General features: G+C 47.0%; 2 protein-coding genes across 2 annotated transcripts; one reads left to right on the forward strand and one right to left on the reverse strand.

Annotated features, from left to right (window-relative positions):
• Positions 1–565: 565 nt before the first annotated feature.
• edem2 (ER degradation enhancer, mannosidase alpha-like 2) lies at positions 566–8,879 on the reverse strand. The gene is made up of 11 exons (XM_072367579.1): positions 8,661–8,879; positions 8,322–8,432; positions 8,104–8,143; positions 7,924–8,029; positions 7,725–7,850; positions 7,373–7,584; positions 7,144–7,285; positions 6,929–7,053; positions 6,702–6,846; positions 3,274–3,395; positions 566–1,862 (listed from the first exon to the last, which is right to left on the reverse strand). The coding sequence occupies exons 1-11, from the start codon at positions 8,750–8,752 to the stop codon at positions 1,392–1,394; spliced, it is 1,692 nt and encodes a 563-aa protein (XP_072223680.1). The 5' UTR covers positions 8,753–8,879; the 3' UTR covers positions 566–1,391.
• A 1,305-nt stretch (positions 8,880–10,184) lies between these two features.
• On the forward strand, positions 10,185–16,170 carry LOC140271242 (galactose-specific lectin nattectin-like). The gene is made up of 7 exons (XM_072366366.1): positions 10,185–10,250; positions 14,392–14,457; positions 14,603–14,624; positions 15,070–15,164; positions 15,480–15,611; positions 15,738–15,849; positions 16,082–16,170. The coding sequence occupies exons 1-7, from the start codon at positions 10,185–10,187 to the stop codon at positions 16,147–16,149; spliced, it is 561 nt and encodes a 186-aa protein (XP_072222467.1). The 3' UTR covers positions 16,150–16,170.
• Positions 16,171–17,777: the final 1,607 nt, after the last annotated feature.

Raw genomic sequence — 17,777 nt, forward strand, 5'->3', positions numbered from 1 at the left:
TGGACCTCGGAACCGGCGCTGGCTGCAGGATGTTGACCCCCTGCTGAAGAATAACACTGTGGAGCTCCGATGCTGCCCCCTGGTGGCCGCTCCCAACTATTACAGCCTATTCTTAATGTTCATCCACCGTTTTTCCAGTTTTAATGTTTTTTATGGTAACCGTGACGACCGCCTGACTTTACCGGTTTACAGCAGAGTCCTTCCGTGTTGGAACTTCCTGGAAAGTACAGACAACTGCTTTGCATTTAGATTTAAATACATCTGCATGGATCCTATCTGGTGCTTTCAGTGGGTGTGAGGCTACATAATGTTTAAATGCACTCATTTTACCCCACAGTGAAGCTGTGGTTTAAAACGAGGGGTTTAAAGCAGCAGATCTGAGCCGTTTAGAGCCGATAATCGCAGTTTAAAGCAGGGCTGGAAGAATCTCGCTGCTGAATGTTTCCACTCTTTCTTTAAATAAGGAGAAAACAGCATAAGGCTGGATTTAGAAAGCAAATCAAACTTCTTCTACAGAAGAAAACAGAGGCAAAGGAGTGAATCTAAGAACATTTTTAATAAATAAAAATATATTTCTATTTAATCTAAGTTCACAGCAGTCGCTCTGAGGTCTGCCTTCAGTGTTTGTGGTGAAGCAGTTTAAAGACGGGCCGGAAAACTGAAGCAGCACAGCTCAAAGTCAGGTTTTATAGTCCTGACGGCCGATTTAAAGGCTCATTCTCGGGATCTTGAGCTAAATCAGGCTTCAGTGCTGTGATTTCTGCTTTGACTCTACGGAGCAGAGAGGCGAGGCCAGGCAGCCCCGATGAAGACGAGAGGAAGAGCCGGAGAGCCGTGAGAAGCTGGTTTAAACGAAGAGGAAGAGTCAGCTGGGGCTTAGCTGGGGTAGCTGCAGAGAGAGCAGGACCCGGGAACCAGGAACCAGGGACCAGGAACCACGAACCAGGGACCAGGACCCAGGGACCAGAAACCGGGAACCGGGAACCAGGACCCAGGACGCAGGACCCAGAGACCAGGAACCGGGAACCAGGAACCGGGAACCAGGAACCAAGACCTGGGAACCAGGAACCTGGACCCGGGAACCAGGAACCGGGAACCGGGAACCAGGAACCAGGAACCGGGAACCAGGAACCTGGACCCGGGAACCAGGATCCAGGCACCAGGATCCGGGAACCAGGAACCAGGACCCGGGAACCAGGACCAGAACTCAGGGACCCAGGGATCGGAGCTCTGAGGAGCCCAGAGGAGTTTTTAAGAGGTCACCCACAGCTGGATTTAAAACAACACATTTCGGAAAACATCTGGATTTTTTCCACATAACGGTGAAACTCTTCAACCAATGAGGCGCTGCGGCTCAAACCTCGCCGTCCGTCTGGTCCTGAATAACGGCCTCAGGTGCTGTCGCTGAAAACTTGTCCCAGGATGGAGAGGCGGGCGCTGAACGGCTGAACGGGGCACGACAGCAGCGGCGGCGCCTTCTTCTCTCCCGGCTTCAGAGCGATGCTGTCCGACTGGCTGGGGGCGGGGTCCTGCGTCTGTTTTGATTGGCTGTCAGCTTTTTCTCTGGGCTGCGACAGGCTGAGCAGGAGGTCTCGGAGCTCCTGGCGGTCCTGGGCGTGGCGGCTGCAGCAGTAGAGCGCCGCCGGGTCCAAAGGATGTGCCTCGGTGTTAAAGATGAAGCCCCCCGCCCCCAAAACGCACTGCCCCCCTTCGCCCCCCTCCTCCCAGGACCCGTCCCCCTCTGCACCCCCACCGTGAAGGAAGTGGGCGGGGTCAAAGAGCAGGTAGAGGTACTTGACGGTTTCAGCGAGGAAGAAGGACTCCATCCTGTTGTCCAGCTGGTGATCTCGCAGGTCTTTGACCTGCAGGAGGAAGAAGAGCTGTGACATCATCCAGCCACGGCCAATCACAGGGATGCACAGGTAACCCACAGAGAATAAAAGATTGTAAACAGAACTCTGAGGTCCGAACACACAAGACTAACCGGGAGCTCACACCAAAAGCGTCGTGAGCGGCTCATTTTCAATGTAAGCTGGCGTTGTGAGCTTCAAGAGTTGAGAAAGGCTCAACTTTATGCAAATGAGCGACGTGACGACAGCCAGTTAGGGCCGATCTGGATTCCGAAGGCGGAAAAAAGGCGGGAAAAAAGCGAAAAACGGCAGAGCGCAAACACAAAGAAACACAAAGACGGCCCAGAGTACGATTCATGGTGAAAGAGGGAACCGATGTATGGATGGATTATTATATATATATCTGCTAGTTGCTATACATATAAGCCCCGCCCCTTTGGCTGCTTCCGGCGGCAGAAGAAGTAGAAGCGGCGGGTTGTGAGCGTCGTGAGCGGCTGTGGTGTGAGCCCCTGGTAAGACAGTAAGATGGGACCGCTGTGCGAGGAGGAGACAGAAGATCTCAGGTGTTAGTTTTTATCTTCAGGGAAAGCAACCTGGACGTGTGGCTCGTGCGATTAAACGAGCGCCGCATCGAACAAACGGACCGAGGAACCTGAGATGGTTCGGTCCACGACAGTCACTTTAAGTTCTACCGACAACGTGAGAGAAGCGTCCAATCACAGGTTAGTTTGGTGTGAGAGAAGCGTCCAATCACAGGTTAGTTTGGTGTGAGAGAAGTGTCCAATCACAGGTTACTTTGGTGTGAAAGAAGCGTCCAATCACAGGTTAGTTTGGTGTGAAAGAAGCGTCCAATCACAGGTTAGTTTGGTGTGAGAGAAGCGTCCAATCACAGGTTAGTTTGGTGTGAGAGAAGCGTCCAATCACAGGTTAGTTTGGTGTGAAAGAAGCGTCCAATCACAGGTTAGTTTGATGTGAAAGAAGCGTCCAATCACAGGTTAGTTAGTGTGAAAGAAGCGTCCAATCACAGGTTAGTTTGGTGTGAGAGAAGCGTCCAATCACAGGTTAGTTTGGTGTGAAAGAAGCGTCCAATCACAGGTTAGTTTGGTGTGAAAGAAGCGTCCAATCACAGGTTAGTTTGGTGTGAAAGAAGCGTCCAATCACAGGTTAGTTTGGTGTGAAAGAAGCGTCCAATCACAGGTAATTTTGGTGTGAAAGAAGCCAACTTTGCTTCGGTCTGAACCGGAAACCAAACAGTTTTAGACTGAATTCATTCCTTTGGAGGTAATTTAAAATGTTTAAATGAGAAAAATCTCGATTTTCATCCTCAGAACTGTTTGTTCGAAGCGTTTCATTCAGAACCAGGTGAGTTCTGAGTGATAAGCGCCATAAAAACCCTTTTAAAAGCCGTTCCAGGGAAACTTACGCTGGCGTAGCCGCAGGGCGTCTTGGCGATCCGCTCTATGGACTCCAGCGCGTCGAGGCCCAGCTGCAGGTAGGTGTGGTCACCTGTCGCCCTGAACAGGTACATGGCGCTTTCTATCAGCTCTGAGGCAGACACACAGAAGCAGAGGGGCAGGAAACACACGTTATTCATCTTCTGCTGCTTACAGATCTCAGATATTCTGGGGATCTTTCAAGTATTTGAGAAAAAAATCCTGAAAATCCTGAGACAACCTTGGGAGCTTTTTTAAATCTATGCGTTCATACATTTGTGGTGCAGAAAGAGACGAATAATTCCCGTAAAACCAGAGTTTTCTGTGCTAACGAGCAGGAAGAAGAAGCATCGGCACGATTTACATCCAGCTGTGGGTCTTATTCCAGGCATTACTTGGGTTCTGGGGTCTTATTCCAGGCATTACTTGGGCTCTGGGGTCTTATTCCAGGCATTACCTGGGTTCTGGGGTCTTATTCCAGGCATTACTTGGGCTCTGGGGTCTTATTCCAGGCATTACTTGGGCTCTGGGGTCTTATTCCAGGCATTACTTGGGCTCTGGGGTCTTATTCCAGGCATTACTTGGGCTCTGGGGTCTTATTCCAGGCATTACTTGGGTTCTGGGGTCTTATCCCAGGCATTACTTGGGTTCTGGGGTCTTATTCCAGGCATTACTTGGGCTCTGGGGTCTTATTCCAGGCATTACTTGGGCTTTGGGGTCTTATTCCAGGCATTACTTGGGTTCTGGGGTCTTATTCCAGGCATTACTTGGGCTCTGGGGTCTTATTCCAGGCATTACTTGGGTTCTGGGGTCTTATTCCAGGCATTACTTGGGTTCTGGGGTCTTATTCCAGGCATTACTTGGGCTCTGGGGTCTTATTCCAGGCATTACTTGGGCTTTGGGGTCTTATTCCAGGCATTACTTGGGTTCTGGGGTCTTATTCCAGGCATTACTTGGGCTCTGGGGTCTTATTCCAGGCATTACTTGGGCTTTGGGGTCTTATTCCAGGCATTACTTGGGTTCTGGGGTCTTATTCCAGGCATTACTTGGGCTCTGGGGTCTTATTCCAGGCATTACTTGGGCTCTGGGGTCTTATTCCAGGCATTACTTGGGCTCTGGGGTCTTATTCCAGGCATTACTTGGGCTCTGGGGTCTTATTCCAGGCATTACTTGGGCTCTGGGGTCTTTTTACCTGCAGCCTTCCTGGTGCTCCTCTGCTGCTGAACAGTTGCAAGATTTTGTGCCAAAAACAAGCAACTCGATCTCTGAAAAGCGACTGGGCTCTTGAAAAACAAGCTAACGTCACTATGGAGATGAAGGCGTGCTTTAAAAAGTCTCCAGATGCCGTGAAAACTCTTACGGTGTGATTAAGGTGACGTCAGGTGAGTAAGAAGCAACATTTCCTCAGCTCTGACACACTGAAAGTGTCCCGACTGAGGCGTCCAAGTCCCTGATGTTAGCTACAAAGAGCTTAATGGAACGGCTCCATGTACTTGAATGCTCCTGCAAAGGCTTCTGTCCCAACTGGGTCCCTCCGTTGGTCCCAGGATTGTCGTCTAGCAGCTCCTACACCACGCCTAAGACAATCCAAACTCTGTTCATGTGTCGTCCCACGATGGTGGAATGACCTACCGAGCGCTACCAGAACAGGGGCGTCCCTGTCTATCTTCAAGAAGCTCCTGAAAACCCAGCTCTTCAGAGAGCATCTCCTATCCCAGCACTTACCTTGTACTTCCCTCCCCCCTCTATCTCTGCACTTTATCTTTCTGCACTTCCTTCTATGCCTGCACCCTATCTCTACTCTGTCCCCTCTGACAGAGTCGGACTCCTGGGTTCCTTCTATGGAGCTTATTGTTAGCTTTTTATAAAGCTGTTATATCTTCATTTGTGATATAAATGAACATTTTGACCTCAACACGAGAAAAAAAACGTCCAGAAGGCCTCAAACACGCCATAAACATGCAGCCATAAGCTGTGGGTCCAATAGTCCGATCAGAGCCGCCTGAATCCTCCAAATCCAAAGGAAAGGAGCCGCGATGCTTCCTGAACGCCTAGGAAACGGCTTCATGAAAGATGCTGAGGTAGCATTTTATTTGATCTCTGAAGCGTTTTTCATGGATCAACAGGATAAAGTCTCTGAAGCACGTCTGCAGAATACTTATTGAACGCGTTTCAGAGCAGATCGGAGCCGTGTGTCGTCTTTAAGACACTTTAAACCTGAACGAGCTCAAGGGAAACAGACCGTTTCACCCTCAGAATCCAACTTTGACTTAGAAAACTTTAATGTCCCCGAGAGGCGATTAGTTTTACAGTTCAATCATTGACATATAATCTATAAACAGACATTGAAGCAGACATTTACAGCACTATATGTCTAACACATAAACACACATCAGTTAAATATAGAACACTAAAATAGAACATACTGCCCTTCCCACCAAGCCTAATGTCATAAATAAATCTACAGCACTATTTATCTGATAACATGTAAGTACAGGAAGAAGGATATTTCACTTCCCTAGAAGGCCTAAAAACATAAATAGGTAAGAATTACAAATATTTGTCTAAATCAACAGCATTATTTATGAAATACACAACATCAGTAATCAAATACAGTCAGGAGTATATATTGCACTTCCCTAGAAGCCTATGTGTCATAAATAAATTAAACTGCTACTAATATTGTTCTAGTCGTACTTCCCCCCCGCATCTTATTTAATTGGGTTATTGCCTTTGGAATGAAAGAGTTCCTCCTTTTAACTCCTTTTATTGATTCCAACACAGCGACTGAAGCCGATGTCACTGTCAGGCCTGCAGCTTGTTTCTCTTTCAACACATTTGGTCCAACACTTCGCTACCTACAACGGGCCCGTTTGGCTTTACTTATCATAGCAGAACTGAATCCATCTGCATCTCGTGCACAATCAGCCATTCTGGTTTTAAACAAATGCACACATGCGTGACCCTAACCGGGGGCTCACACCAAAAGCATCGTGAGTGGCTCACAACGCGCCGCTTCTACTTCTTCCAGAAGCGGCCAAAGGGGCGGGGCTTATATGTATAGCAACTAGCATATATATATATAATAATCCATCCATACATCGGTTCCCTCTTTCACCATGGATCGTACTCTGGGCCTTCTTTGTGTTTCTTTGTGTTTGTGCTCTGCCGTTTTCCGCTGTTTTCCACCTTTTTTTCACCTTTTTTCCGCCTTCGGAATCCAGATCGGCCCTAATTGGCTGTCGTCGCGTAGCGTCACTGCTCATTTGCATAAAGTTGAGCCTTTCTCAACTCTTGAAGCTCACGAAGCTCACAACGCCGGCCGCTCATTGAAAATGAACGGCAGCTGGACGCTCACGCCGCTTTTGGTGTGAGCCCCCGGTTAGAAAAGAAAAAAGCATTTTCTTAGGGACCGTACCTGGTCTGAGTGGGTATCCTTCTCTCTTATCCACAGTGTAACCCTGAGGGATGCTGTAAAACTCAGGCAGACCCCCAAACTGTCTCCACACCGAGTAATAATTCTGGAAGGTTCTCACAGCACCGTCAAGGTCCCCGAGCAGAGACTAAAACACACAAAAGAGGTTAAAAAATGATAGATCAGAGACTGCAGCCAGATTACAGTGTTTGTGAGGTCCCTGAATGCACCTGCAGGCCGGGCCAGAAGGCCTCCAGGCTCTGGAAAACCGGCATGGAGACGGTTCCCTTGTGCATCTGGACCCACAGGTACCAGTCGTCGAAGCGGGTGTAGTTCTGAATGGCTCGATCGTAGGCTGGAGGAACACATCAGAGGTGTGTGAAGCTGAGGTGAATCGGACTCGTTTCATGGTGAAAACAACAGGAAACGGAACCAGGAGCCGTACCCCGGAACATGCTGAGCAGCTCCTCGTCCTGCAGCATGATGGCGCCCTTCACCAGATACTCGAAGTAGGAGTCCACTCCGGCGCCGATGCCGGCGTCCTGCGCCACCCACTTCTTGGACAGGATGTCGATGTGGTTCCCCACCTGAGGGGCACAGGAGCAGACGGGATGAGGGCGCCGGACGGGGTTGTACCTCGCCGCGAGTTTACAGAACCAGAAGCAGGCCGTTACCAGTCCGATGTCGGACCGGGTCCCCCACAGCGCGCTCAAGGCTCGGCGGGCGGCGTTCTCAAACACCGGGTCTCCGGTTAGTCGACTCAACGTGGCGAACTCCAGGATGAAGGTTCCCACGCCGGCGGTGCAGGTTACAGGCGTCTCGGTGGGACTGACGCCGTGCAGCAGGTTCACGGTTCCGTACGGCATCCCGGTGGGAGTCTGAAACGCTGAAACACCGGGTTTCCGTCAGCGCCACACGCCCTCATGGCTCCACGGCGTCGGCGGTCGTGGCGCCATGAGGGCAGCATGAGGAAGCTCCGCCCCCTTTGGGCGCACTCTCAGACTCTGTTTGTGTGTATTTTCGTACCAGGCAGCAGCTTCCTGGCGGCGTCCTCGGCCATCCTCAGCAGCGGTCCAGAACAGGGCCAGCCGGGCTCCAGCTCCATCCCGGCCCTCCCCGCCAACAGGTGCGCCGACAGCAGACCGCCGACCACTACACACAGAAACACTCGTGACCCCTGAACACAACGCCCCCCCAGACCCGGAGACCTGGCCCCCGTTGGTACCTCGGATGTTGGTTTCAAACACGGACGCGTTGACGTCGATGTCAAAGTCCACGCTGTCCTGGAGGAGGGACGCCACTCTCTGGAACTCCGTCCGGTTCCCTAACACCTGCAGAGGAGCGCCACATTTAACTCGTGTGACTCAGCTTCCTGCCAGTCCTGACTCCTCCCATTTTAACTTACCAGCAAAGTGTCGAGGGCGTCGATCAGAGTGAGAGAAAAACTGCGGAGACGAAGCAGATCGAAGCATTTCACTTTAAAACATCTCCTATAGTTACAGTTTGGTCTATTTTATATGTAAAGACACTAAAAATGGGATTAAGCCTCCGAAATGAGCAGAAAATTCAGCCTTTTACACGAATATCATGAAACCTTGAGTGAAAACCGCCCCACTGCCTCACCTGCCCCAGGTGTCCTGTCCGTCACACGTGAGGGGGCGGAGCTCATCGTAGGGAAAGGCGTTGTCCAGGTAACTGTTGTAGGCGTGGTAGAACATGGATTTGATGCGCTGTCTGAGACACAAACACGAGGTTTTATCATGAAAAAGAGACATAAATGTGTCAGACAACAGCTAAAAGAAAGCCAGGCTGAACTTTGGGGTTTGGTTGTGGATGATCTCATGCAACAGCATTCGTGTCACATCAGAAAACAAGTTGGGACTCCGTGGTACATGTTGAAAAGAAGCATTCTTCCATTTACCCCCCTCTGCTCTCCACCTGCCCGCCTCTGTGGGGGCTTACCTGGTCGCAGCCATCTCCTCCTCCGTGAACTGATGAGCCGCCGCATCGTTCAGCAGCCACACAAACAGCACCGCGCAGACGAGAGCGCGCATGGGGACGGAACAGAGACCCGCGCACAGAAAACTATGAAACAGTCAAAACAAAGGTGAGAAAACACAGAAACACAGGCGGGTTTCTGCTGCTGTTGTGCAGCTGTCAGGATTCAGGAAGTGGACGACATGCGCATGCGCTAACACGGTGTGCTGACGATTGTCTCAACGACTCATTTCATTGGACGCTGCTGATCACACACGGCAGCGATTGGTCAACACGACTATGTTGATGTTTTTTTCAATTAAAAACTTTATTTAACTCAAAAGAGAACAAACAAATAATGATTTTAAGCCGTCATTTCTTTCTTTTTCCTTCCAAGCAGCCAGACTTTGGGGTGATTTTTTTTCACGAGGAGTCACATAAATTGTTTACCTTCACATATTTAATTATATTACTATATATATATAACTATATTAAATAAATATATTAAATTATTTAAATTATATTAAATAAACCTTAGCTAGAAACTAGCAAATTCTTATACCACAGAATTAGACCAAATAAATGATCTGATGACCTAAAACAGATCAAAGTTTATCTGAAATAACGTACAAAGTTGAATAAACTGCAGGAGTCGAGCTTTCAGAGCAACACAGGTCTTAAAAACTTATTTTAATCGTACGTTTAAATGTAAAACATTTAAAATAAGTGTTTTTTTCATCAAAATGTACACGTTTATTTAGATTTCAGTTGCCTGTTTATGAGCAGGACTGATATGACGAGTGCAACAGGCAGAAGGGTGAGACAGGACATAAGAGACACAGTTTTAAAGCAATCTTAGTTTGACAAGAGGAGCAGAAACTCTGAAACATGCACTTTAGACTATCATCAATGTCATGGCTCGAATTTCTTCTTCGTGGTTCGCTGTTAATAAAAACAAAGACAAAGTTAAATAAGAACTCTAAACGTACTCATGTTGCTAAAAGCAGCCGTTTCCAGGTCCATGCAACAAAAAGTCATCGAAATTATTAATTGTGCAACTGTGAATTTAACAAATTACTTTTTTACATTTGAAAGTTCCCACTCACAGAAAGTGTTCGGCGTGCACGATCGCAGATAAATTACAGTTCAGAGGTGGCTGCCACCCCGCAAACTTTCAGTGAAACGCCGGTAATACACTTTATTAGATGTTTTATATTAATAAAACCTCCACAATCCCGCAGTATTTAAATGGAACTGATGAGGTGAAGAAGCTACCTGATGCCCTTCCATTTGATTTGAACTCATCGTTAACTCTCTTTCTGATTGCCTTTTGCCTGCTTGGTTTTCTTTTAAAATGAATTGTTGCAGGTCTATCGTGCGTTGATTCGTGCACGTTAACATGTTATCCATAAGTTTAAGCACTCTGAACCAGTGAAGACTTCCCTTTTTAAAGCATATTGTGGAAACTGCTCGTTTGTGGTGGTGCTGCAGCCTGCAGAAACTGCCAGGATGGCGCAGATGTTTGTGAGTGTGCGCGTACTCGCTTGTTACGGCTCCTTGTGCGTTCTTGTGCACGTGTGTCCCTGAAAGCATCCTGAAAGTCCCTGAAAGTCCCTGAAAGCATCCTGAAATCTAGACTTAAGACGCTTTCTGTTAACTCGGCTTTTTTTCTTTGTTTCCACTGTTTTATCTTGTATTATGCTTTTATGGACTGTTTTTACTATTTTACTTTCTTTTTTTTATTCTTATTTTTACTTTTATTGACCCTCGACTGCGTATTTGTGTTGATCTGTGTGAAGCACTGTGAAATGTGCTGCATAAATAAACCGCCTTCTGTAATTTAGAACTGTTTGAAAGCTGTACACACCCACGTTACTATGACGACCCGGTTAGCTGCGGTAAATTGATAGAATAAATATCAGATCATATGATGTTTGCATTTGCAAGCCATGCATGTCCAAGTTATTGTACCAAAGAAAAACAGCCTCCAGTTCAAGATGAAAACATTACACCGTGCCGTTATTTATTCAACAAAAACCAGACCGAATGCAGAAGAATGATGTGAAAAACAAAGTCCAGCTCATGATCCAGCAGCTTGTAAAAGTCAACACACAGTTTATTAAAAATATCCACTGACAATTAGCGCTTATATCCTTTACATACTAAAAAAGCAAAAAGACTTCATGTAGAAATAAGCTCATTTCTAACTGATGAAGGCTGTCCTGTAAATCCAAACTGAACTCTTCAAACGGAAAACAAACATCGATCTGTGTCTAAAGTTCACGTCTATAAGTGAATCCTGTCAGCTGACCCCCAGCAGACCCTGTGAGGCTGGAACCCAGCTGGGTGCGGGACGGGAAAACCAAGCAGCTGATTGGCAGCTCCAGAGTCAGAAACCAGGCCCTTAGCAAACTTTCCCGGGAAAACTGACGCATCACTTCATTGCTGTCACTGACTCTTTGTTTCTCGGCTGAGAAACTGAACTGAATTGAACAGAAATGCGGGAGTAGCTGATTTTAAACTGCTTCTTTAAGGATTAGAAAGACACGGCATCTTGGATTATGGTCTGTAATTGGCTGTAAAGGTTTAATGATGGCGAGCTGAAAGGCCTTTGATGTGCAGCTATTGTAGGACATCTTGGGATGGGCTCCAACGGACAGGTATATGATTTATCTTTGATTTTATCTCTGTAGAACTCTGTAGAACTTATAACTGAGAAGATGTTAGCAGTAAAGTCCATAAAATCCTAACAGCTGAAGGAACGCAGCGCTCATCAGTGCTCTGACTCATAGCCTGGTCACAGAGCTGCAAAGAAGCTTATTTTCCTCTGTTAGCAGTGAACAATACGAGGTCCTGATACCCTGCAGAGATGTGTTTGTGTGTCATAGAGAAACCTTTCCAGGAAAAAGCAGCATTCTTCACTTTCAGTGGAACGCCATCTTCTTTCCGGTTTCCTAAACGACGGTTTCAAAGTTACCAAGCGTGCATTTTTCTCTACTTTCTGTCTTTAGCTAAGCAGCAGTTTGAAGAGCAGAGCGTGAAAAAGCTGCTGGTTGTGAACAACACGCTCCAGACTGCACCGAACCTTCAGTTCAATCCGCTGTCCGAAGCATTTATGGCGGGTCCAGACATCTGCTTCCACCGGCGGGGGTGAAGAGACGGGCCCAGTGCATCATGGGAGCTCCCCCAGCAGGCTGGGCCTATAGCAGCAGAACTATGGGATGTTTCAGGCTCACCTGAGCCATCCCTAACTATAAGCTTTATCAGAAAGGAAAGTTTCAGCCTGATCTTAAAGGTAGAGAGGGTGTCTGCTTCCTGAAGCCAAACTGGCAGCTGGTTCCACAGAGAGGGGCCTGATAACTGAAGGCTCTGCCTCCCATTCTGCTTTTAGGGGCCTGATAACTGAAGGCTCTGCCTCCCATTCTGCTTTTAGGGGCCTGATAACTGAAGGCTCCTGCCTCCCATTCTGCTTTTAGGGGCCTGATAACTGAAGGCTCTGCTTCCCATTCTGCTTTTAGGGGCCTGATAACTGAAGGCTCTGCCTCCCATTCTGCTTTTAGGGGCCTGATAGCTGAAGGCTCTGCCTCCCATTCTGCTTTTAGGGGCCTGATAACTGAAGGCTCTGCCTCCCATTCTGCTTTTAGGGGCCTGATAACTGAAGGCTCTGCCTCCCATTCTGCTTTTAGGGGCCTGATAACTGAAGGCTCTGCCTCCCATTCTGCTTTTAGGGGCCTGATAACTGAAGGCTCTGCCTCCCATTCTGCTTTTAGGGGCCTGATAACTGAAGGCTCTGCCTCCCATTCTGCTTTTAGGGGCCTGATAACTGAAGGCTCTGCCTCCCATTCTGCTTTTAGGGGCCTGATAACTGAAGGCTCTGCCTCCCATTCTGCTTTTAGGGGCCTGATAACGGAAGGCTCTGCCTCCCATTCTACTTTTAGGGGCCTGATAACTGAAGGCTCTGCCTCACATTCTGCTTTTAGGGGCCTGATAACTGAAGGCTCTGCCTCCCGTTCTGCTTTTAGGGGCCTGATAACTGAAGGCTCTGCCTCCCATTCTGCTTTTAGGGGCCTGATAACTGAAGGCTCTGCCTCCCATTCTGCTTTTAGGGGCCTGATAACTGAAGGCTCTGCCTCCCATTCTGCTTTTAGGGGCCTGATAACTGAAGGCTCTGCCTCCCATTCTGCTTTTAGGGGCCTGATAACTAAAGGCTCTGCCTCCCATTCTGCTTTTAGGGGCCTGATAACTGAAGGCTCTGCCTCCCATTCTGCTTTTAGGGGCCTGATAACTGAAGGCTCTGCCTCCCATTCTGCTTTTAGGGGCCTGATAACTGAAGGCTCTGCCTCCCATTCTGCTTTTAGGGGCCTGATAACTGAAGGCTCTGCCTCCCATTCTGCTTTTAGGGGCCTGATAACTGAAGGCTCTGCCTCCCTTTCTGCTTTTAGGGGCCTGATAACTGAAGGCTCTGCCTCCCATTCTGCTTTTAGGGGCCTGATAACTAAAGGCTCTGCCTCCCATTCTGCTTTTAGGGGCCTGATAACTGAAGGCTCTGCCTCCCATTCTGCTTTTAGGGGCCTGATAACTGAAGGCTCTGCCTCCCATTCTGCTTTTAGGGGCCTGATAACTGAAGGCTCTGCCTCCCATTCTGCTTTTAGGGGCCTGATAACTGAAGGCTCTGCCTCCCATTCTGCTTTTAGGGGCCTGATAACTAAAGGCTCTGCCTCCCATTCTGCTTTTAGGGGCCTGATAACTGAAGGCTCTGCCTCCCATTCTGCTTTTAGGGGCCTGATAACTGAAGGCTCTGCCTCCCATTCTGCTTTTAGGGGCCTGATAACTGAAGGCTCTGCCTCCCATTCTGCTTTTAGGGGCCTGATAACTGAAGGCTCTGCCTCCCATTCTGCTTTTAGGGGCCTGATAACTGAAGGCTCTGCCTCCCTTTCTGCTTTTAGGGGCCTGATAACTGAAGGCTCTGCCTCCCGTTCTGCTTTTAGGGGCCTGATAACTGAAGGCTCTGCCTCCCATTCTGCTTTTAGGGGCCTGATAACTGAAGGCTCTGCCTCCCATTCTGCTTTTAGGGGCCTGATAACTGAAGGCTCTGCCTCCCATTCTGCTTTTAGAAACTCTGGGAACCACAAGGAAACCTGCAGCCTGAGAGCAAAGTGCTCTGTTGGGGAAATATCCAACTGTGAGATCTTTAAGATGTGATGGAGCTCGGTCATTTAGAGCTTTATATGTGAGGGACAGGAAGAGAATCTGACTCCTATCAGATGCTTCTTAGTCTTGGATCAGAGTTTATCGGACCTGTAGCTATTCTGATAGATCTGTTAGCCGTTAGCATTAAGATCATATTTTTCCTTCCTTTATTAACAAGAACATTAATCTTGTTACTGTTTGAAAAGAACATCAGTCGACCTTATCGTGTCGTAATAATAACAAGGGCGTCAGCTTGATTTCTTATATTTTTAAGCCTGCACAATAAACCAATATTTAACTCATGTGTTTTCAACACACGCTAACAAATGAAAGGTATATAAAGGCAGCGCGTTACCTTCCTCAGGACATCCTGTCACCAGGTACTGCAACGACTAAACTTCCCATCCAGGTAAAGTTGGATATTATTTGATATCTTCTGGCTTTATTTTGCAGCATCCTGTAACTTTATCCTGTTATTTCAGCAGTTAAGTTCTGACTTCTGTTCTCACCTTTTTCACCTGTACAGATGGCCTCAGCTCTTCAGGTCGCTGTGCTCCTCTGTCTCAGCTGTGTTCTGTGGACTGGAGCAGATGTGAGAAGCTTTCTTATTCTAATCATTTAAACATCATTTTCACTCCTCTCTGGGACCTTCAGCAGCACCTCAGCAGAGAACGAAGCCTCCACTGAATCATTTCAAACCGTGTATTCGTTTCTAATCCTGTCTTTTCCATCCACAGGCGAGATGCTTCAACCGAAAAAGTAGGTTCATGTTCAGCTTTCCATAAGTGTGCTTAAAAGATTCACAAACTTTAAATGGTTCTGTGAAAAGGTCACTGATTAAATTCTAAATTCGATGTACCAGAGTGGAACGGACCAGGTCTAAAAACGAGGCAATAATCTGTGATATATCACTGTGTCTGAGGCTGAAACTGAGGCACAGTGCAGAGGCAGCGTGTGAAAAACTAAGTGAACCTTTACTGCTTTCACAGGCATTAAGAATCCTCTGATTAACTGATGAGAATTAATGATCTGAGACTGATTTTCCATGCAGAAATCTGGCAGCATTCGGCCCTTTTAATGCCATTCCCTCCCTTATTGAGCAGCATGTCTCAGCTCCATGACACTCACCTTCCTGCCCTGTTAGTGGACAGTTTCAGCTTCAACATGTGGCTGTGGTGCATGATGGTCCTCTGATGCTTTGCAGTTGCCGCCTGTGAGACTTGCCCCGGCGGCTGGACTTACTATCGAGGCGTCTGTTACCGGCTCATAAGAAGTCCGAGGAGGTGGATCGATGCTGAGGTACAACCCCTGTCACTGCTTTACAGAATTCAGGCATTTGGTCCAAGCTGGCTTAGAAATAAGAAACATTCCAGCTTCGGTAGAGTAAGAAACACTCGTTTTGTGACTTTTCACTGATGAAACTGCAGCCGTTTTATGTTTTTTAAACCATCTAAAGCACAAGGAAATGTTTTTGGGGACAAATCAAGCTGAATCGGTTCTGTATCCTCCTTTTTTCTGTCGATTCTTTCCGCTTTAAGTCCTATTGGGAGGAAGGCTGAGCAGCCTGTGGTGATGTGGCTGCAGTTCTGCTTATCAGCCTGTGTCTCTCCCCAGCGTTACTGCCTGGCATACAGAGGAAATCTGGCCTCCATCCGGTCCAATACTGAGTTCAACTTCCTCAAGCAGCTTGTCAGGACGAGAGGATCAAACCGAAGAACTTGGGTCGGAGGCCACGATGCTATACAGGTGATGCTTTAGAGCGTGAACCTGGGTCAGAACACAGTTAAATAAACTTAGAGCAGAGCTTATTTGAGATGACGGCAGTTTCATACTCTGTCTGCATGGAAACTTACATGAAACATTTATTTTCAGAACGGACTATGGCTGTGGACCGATGGTGCAAGGTTCACCTTCAGGTCCTGGGGCCGAGGAGAACCCAACAACAGAAGACGCCGTGAGAGTTGCATGGAGATCAAGAACGCAGGTACCAACCAACCGTTTCTAAGCTCAAACAATGGCGTTAAGAGGCCGGTACAGAACCAATCTGATTGGCTGTAATAGCTGAAGCGTTAAGAACAGCAAAGTGTCGTCTTACTTTCTTATTAATGTGGCGTTTTCTTATTTTAAAATCAGAATAACCGAGAAAAAAAAGCTAATTTGTCAAGAAAACGCAGCATGAAACGTCTGACTTTATTCATTCTTTCTTACTTTTACAGCAAGAAGCTACGTCAACGACGAAATATGCTCAAGAAGGAGCTATTTCATCTGCGCCAGAGACCCGTAAACGTGTCCGGCTCGTCCCAGCTCATCTTCCAGCAGGAGGTCAGGCCTCGATGGCGTCGCTGCTGGGAGACACGAAGACAAATTCAGAGCCTTCACAGAAATAAATGAAAGCATAACCGTCTCAGCTGTTTGCATCGTGCTCATTTTCAAAATAAAGATGAGAAAATGTCGTTAATTATCTAATAATCTCAGCTCTGTGATTTCAGACTGATAAACTCAAAGCTATAATCCGTGAAATGCACATCTTTCTGTCTCATTAGCACTCTCAGTGCTTTGAGCATTAAACAGACAGCAGCAGCTCAGATGCTAACTTTGAGTCAAGTTTGACCGTTTATTTCATATCACATTAATATTCTGAACCCGAATTAATGCAGTTTGGGCCACAGAATTCTTTTTAAAAAATGGGTTCATTTGCCGCTCTTTTCAGAAAACATGAACTATTAGCAACATTTGAGGCTAATAGATAACACGGTTGTGTTTTCATGCATAAATACACTAATTTACCTTCTGATTTACCTCCTACGTTCCACAACCTTTCTGGATTATTATCAGACACTCGAAAGATTTGTCTCTTTTGTTTGGTCTGATCCTTCTTTATTATTATTTAATCAAATATAGAGTGTATTATTTTAAGGTTTAACTCATTCCACATCAAAGCATAAAGAAACCAGCTGTGCTGCAGTTTTAAACGGGTCACGGATCAGCTGCTGAGCCATAATTACACACAGTTTTACAGACATCCGACTCCACTTCTTCTCGTCTGATAAACAAACCAAAAGATGAAAATGTAACCATTGCAAATTGCAGTGTAATGTGGCTCATGGGTCAACAAACGTGGTCGGCAGGCAGACATTTGAACTTTGAGGTGTGAGTTTTATTATAAGAGGAGGAAGCCAAAGGATAATGTTACCCAGACCACACCTGTTCTGCTTCAGTTCGTACCATAAACCACCTTCAGGGTCAAACAACGCCGCTAAATAACTTTTCAGCATTCAGGCAGAAAAAAGGCTCCTAACTCAAGGGATGAACCAGTGTTGTGTCGACACAGAACAGACAACTTAGCAAAGAAGCCATTTTAAACTGGATCTTTAGGCACTTTGTCACAAAGACACATCATTTGTTCCCATTTCTTTAGCTGCATCTATGAAAAACAGCAAAGAAAACACAGTTTGACAGACAGAAAATAGGATTTCTGCAGCAACAAGGTGATTCCCAAAGAGCTATTAGCTGAAAACTTGGCATATCTCAGCATGGTGTGCAGTGTGTCCTTAAAACATTTGAGGAAACTGGACAAGTGGAGGACAAAAGAAGAAGTGTCAGGCCTAAAAAACTATCTCCAGCAGATGAACAGGATCTGAAAGTGATGTCCTTAAGAAAGAGGAAAAAATCCAGCTGTGACCTGACAGGACCTGAGAGATGCATCTGGACCTTCAGCTGATCCATCTACTGTTGGCCCAAGCCTCATCAGAGTACACCGAGTTTGGTCTTGAGTTAAGTGCGTCTTTTTAGACTTTAATGACTCATAGATCAGTGTTGCGTGGCTTAACAAACAAACAAAACATATCGTCTGTAAATGGAAAGGTGCAAGGACAATAAAGGAACAATATACAGTAGATGGCAGCTGGAGAA

The sequence above is a fragment of the Leuresthes tenuis genome, unplaced genomic scaffold, assembly GCF_036924035.1.
Source record: "Leuresthes tenuis unplaced genomic scaffold, fLeuTen1.0.hap1 SCAF_16, whole genome shotgun sequence".
Lineage (NCBI taxonomy): Eukaryota > Metazoa > Chordata > Actinopteri > Atheriniformes > Atherinopsidae > Leuresthes > Leuresthes tenuis.

Bases quoted from the DNA above. Each gene is read 5' to 3' on its own strand.
- edem2 (XM_072367579.1), bottom strand. From the start codon at position 8,752: ATGCGCGCTCTCGTCTGCGCGGTGCTGTTTGTGTGGCTGCTGAACGAT. The intron at 8,433-8,660 runs GTAAGCCCCCAC...TTTGTGTCTCAG, and splicing joins GAGGAGATGGCTGCGACCAG to ACAGCGCATCAAATCCATGT. The intron at 6,847-6,928 runs GTGCATTCAGGG...TGTGTGTTTTAG, and splicing joins CCTTCTGGCCCGGCCTGCAG to TCTCTGCTCGGGGACCTTGA.
- LOC140271242 (XM_072366366.1), top strand. From the start codon at position 10,185: ATGGCGCAGATGTTTGTGAGTGTGCGCGTACTCGCTTGTTACGGCTCC. The intron at 14,458-14,602 runs GTGAGAAGCTTT...TTCCATCCACAG, and splicing joins TTCTGTGGACTGGAGCAGAT to GCGAGATGCTTCAACCGAAA. The intron at 15,850-16,081 runs GTACCAACCAAC...TTACTTTTACAG, and splicing joins CATGGAGATCAAGAACGCAG to CAAGAAGCTACGTCAACGAC.